General features: G+C 47.2%; 1 protein-coding gene across 1 annotated transcript in view; it reads left to right on the top strand.

The window, feature by feature from the left end:
- The first annotated feature begins 2,888 nt into the window (after positions 1-2,888).
- LOC119301156 (phosphatidylinositol/phosphatidylcholine transfer protein SFH9-like) overlaps positions 2,889-3,722 on the top strand; it is a 6,389-nt gene continuing 5,555 nt past the window's right edge. The window contains exons 1-2 of the mRNA XM_037578065.1: positions 2,889-3,169; positions 3,298-3,326. Coding sequence (XP_037433962.1) covers positions 3,115-3,169; positions 3,298-3,326 — 84 coding nt within the window. The 5' untranslated portion in view covers positions 2,889-3,114. The remainder of the gene's footprint in view (positions 3,170-3,297; positions 3,327-3,722) is intronic.

Raw genomic sequence — 3,722 nt, 5'->3', positions numbered from 1 at the left:
CCTCGAGACGGGGCGACAAGGTCACATCTTTCGTGAGTCTCTGCTTGTTACCGCACGTTCCTAATCCACTACGATTTGGATATTTGATTTGAGGGGCCTCTGGCCTGATAGCACTAACCATCACGTGGGCATTGTATGGGTGTTCTGCATCGTATGCATCAGCAGAAGCTTAATAGACGTCAGCGACTGAGCGGCACGCCGGGTTGGACTGCGTAAGCACCTGCCTTTTTAAGGAGGTAGCTAGGTCTGCTCACCGCCCGCCCTCGCAACGTGCATGAGTTCCCGGGGCGATGGCCCAAGACCCCTGGGGGCATAGGTTTAGTCCGGCGTGCTGACCTCTCTATTAAGCCTAGGTCGGGTTGCAGCGTATTGTTTGGCCGAGGCCGGGCATGACCCAGGAAAGTGTGTCCGGCCGGAGTTAATCGAGTGTGGTGGGTAAGTTTGTGCACCCCTGCAGGGAAGAAAACATCTATCGATAGCCTGTCCTAGGGTAACGGACACTTGGAGTTGTATCCCGATCGATACAACTAGAACTGGATACTTGAGGTGATAACTGGACAGTATGGCTTTGGGATTGCTTTCTCGCAGGGAGTCGAAAAAGGATCTCTAGGCGAGGTTGATAACACTACTACTACTTTACTTTATTCTACTCTTATCTCTTCTGATGCTGCAAGATGCTAGAAGATGCTAGTCTTCGATAGGCTAGGCTTTCCCCTTCTCTTCTGGCATTCTGCAGTTCGGTCCACATATACAGCCCATTTCATTGATACTGATGCATATGTAGTGTAGATCCTTGCTTGTGAGTACTTTGGATGAGTACTCACGGTTGCTTTGCTCCCTCTTTTCCTCCTTTTCCTTTATTTCCGGATGTCGCAGCCAGATGGTGGAGCTCAGGAGCCAGACGAAACCACCGACGATTACTACTACACCAAGGGTGCCTTTTTCTACGTGGAGACCGCCGATGACCAGGAGTAGTTAGGAGGCTCCCAGGCAGGAGGCCTTGCCTTTTCGATCGTTGTTGCTTTTGTGCTAGCCTTCTTAAGGCAAATTTGTCTAACTTATGTCTGTACTCAGATATTGTTGCTTCCGCTGACTCTTGTGTATTCGAGCTTATGTATTCGAGCCATCAAGGCCCCTGGCTTGTAATATAAAGCTTGTATTATTTTAATTTGTGTCTAGAGTTATGTTGTGATATCTTCTCGTGAGTCCTTGATCTTGAGCGTACACATTTGCGTGTATGATTAGTGTACGGTTGAATCGAGGGCGTCACAGCTACCTTGTTGTACCTTTGTTACTATTGGTATTTGTTGCTTGTTACAAATTACCTTGCTATCAAACTATCCATTATCCATAATTTCAGTGCTTGCAGAAAATATCTTGCTGAAAACCGTTTGTCATTTCATTGTGCTCCTCATTGGGTTCGATACTCTTACTTATCGAAAAGACTATGATTGATTCCCTATACTTGTGGGTCATCACTCACCCAATGTCCCTGGCCACATACGTGGTTGGTAGGCGGAGGTTGAGCTTGGCGGTGTCTCACAACATCAATTGAGCTTGATGATTTGGAAGGGACGATAGACAAACATTTTGATGGTGAGTCGTTGATAAAGGAAGCGGGGTACGAAGGAGGTGGGTGTGTAGAAAATATCTTCCAGCCAAGTACCGAAAGTTTTGGAGCGTCCTCAATATTTTGAAGGGGGGATATGAAACTTCCTACAATTTGTCGATAGTTCTATAGTGAGTGTTCCTATGATCATTATTACAGAGTTTCTTTGAATTTTAATTTTGCCATGCAAGTACCACCTTACTAGTATTCCAAATACATGAACAAAGTGTATGTCCAAAATTTCATTTTTTGCAACGAAGGTGAATATATCTTGAAACAAACCTGGCGATATGGGTCGCACTTGTAAGGCCAACCCGCAGGCAGGGTTTTTTGGCCCGGCACGTGATGCGAATAAGGGCCGGCCTTCGGCCGCCATGGATCAATGTTGATCCCCAAAGCCAAGCCTTATCATTTTAGTACTGTCATGACTTCTTAGGATTGTTTTGACCTTTTTAATCTAAATATTTAGGCCCTTTTAGTAATATTTTGGTCTTGTTAGAGCAATTTTGGTCCTTTTAGGGTGTATTGTTTACAACTTCTAACGCGGGCCAGTCCACAACGGTGTCATGTCGGGCTGACTTTTTAAGTCGCGTGCCATGCTGATCCCTTCTGAGCCCAGGCATTCGGGCCGGCATCGTGCGACCCTTTTATAAAAGGGCCAACATAGACCATGTTGTGCCAAGCCATTTTGTAGGTGGGTCGGGCTGTGTCGGTCCATATGGTCAGATCTATCTCAAAACATAATGCAAAGTATTCCTTCCTCCTTCTCAAAATATAAGGCGCGTTTGATTTTGTACGGTCTTTGATGCATAACTTTGATCATTAATATATACATGCATCAATAGCATCATTGTATTTGTCTTTATAAAATTATTTTAGTTCCATAGGCATACACTAAATGAAAATTATAATCAAAATTGTGTGACGAAGTTCAGAAAAGTCAACACGTGCCTTATATTTAGGAAAGGAGGGAGTACCTTGGTCCCAAAATCTTGTGACGAAGGAGTGTGCAGCTTTCGGCCTAACAGTGGAACAGTGAGTTCCACGTGTTTATACTCTGCCTCGCAAGGTTAGACAGCACTGCATCGGTACTAGCAGAAAAGCGCCAGCCTAAGTAACGAGACCCCGTGGCAGTAACAGTGGTTACCAGCAGCTTTTACACAAAAGCACCAAACCAAACCTAAACCAAGTTAAACCCCAAATAAACAAACGAGAAGACGAAAATAAAACGGGCTTTTGCTGTCCCTTTCCTTCTTCTTAAGCAGCGCCTTCCTCCTCCTCCCCTCCCCCTCCCACCCCACACATACGCACATACGCAGCGTGCGGGAGCAGAGCGCAGCAGCGTCACCTCGGACCAGCGAGGGCAGCTGGCAGGGGGAGCTCAAAAGGCAAACAAGACTCTCTATCTCTCTGCTTTCTCCCCGTTTGAGGTTTGACCTCGCCTCCAGCTCCAGAGCCCCGCAAGTCTCCCCCTTCTCCTCCCCTCGCGACGACCGTCGCCGGCAATGGCGGCCGCCTCGGAGGAGGCCATCAAGCAGTTCTCCGTGCTCATGGAGCAGCGTGAGTCAGCTCTTGCTCTTCTTTCCATTGTTCGTTTCAGAGAAGGGAATGAAAGCACACCTTTCTTCTCCCCCGTTCATTCCTGTTTCGCTGAGATGCGCCCTTGCTTTCTTCCTTGCTTCCTGCAGTTGAGGAGCCGCTCAAGACCACATTCCAGGTACCGATCTGCTCCGCCTTCCGCCCTTGCTGGATCTCTGTTCTCTCGCTGCTGTCCTGTGCATTCCTGTGCATAATTTCTTGTTTTGGTGTTGTCATCGTCGGCCGCAGCTGAATTGCGTCTAGATTTTGCCTCTGTTGTCGCGTGCTGCTTTCCATTTCTGGTGGATTTTGGGGGTTTGCTTGCTCAAGCTTTTTATTTTGCTCAGTTCGTGGTTAGGCAGATTCGCCCTACTTCGCTGACTTCGTAGCTTGATAATGTTTGGATCTTGCAGGTTCTCTTCTTCGCCCGAGCTCAGCTGAGGTTTCGATTTGCCTTGTTCTTGGCTCAAATTTTGATCAAATCCGAGATTTTCTTTGCCATGTGACTTTCTCCTAGCTCATTCCTTGCTCCCGT

The sequence above is a fragment of the Triticum dicoccoides genome, chromosome 5A (genome assembly GCF_002162155.2).
Source record: "Triticum dicoccoides isolate Atlit2015 ecotype Zavitan chromosome 5A, WEW_v2.0, whole genome shotgun sequence".
Classification (NCBI taxonomy): Eukaryota; Viridiplantae; Streptophyta; class Magnoliopsida; order Poales; family Poaceae; genus Triticum; species Triticum dicoccoides.
The sequence above is the reverse complement of the archived record's forward strand: the minus strand, read 5'-3'. Positions and strand labels throughout refer to the sequence as shown.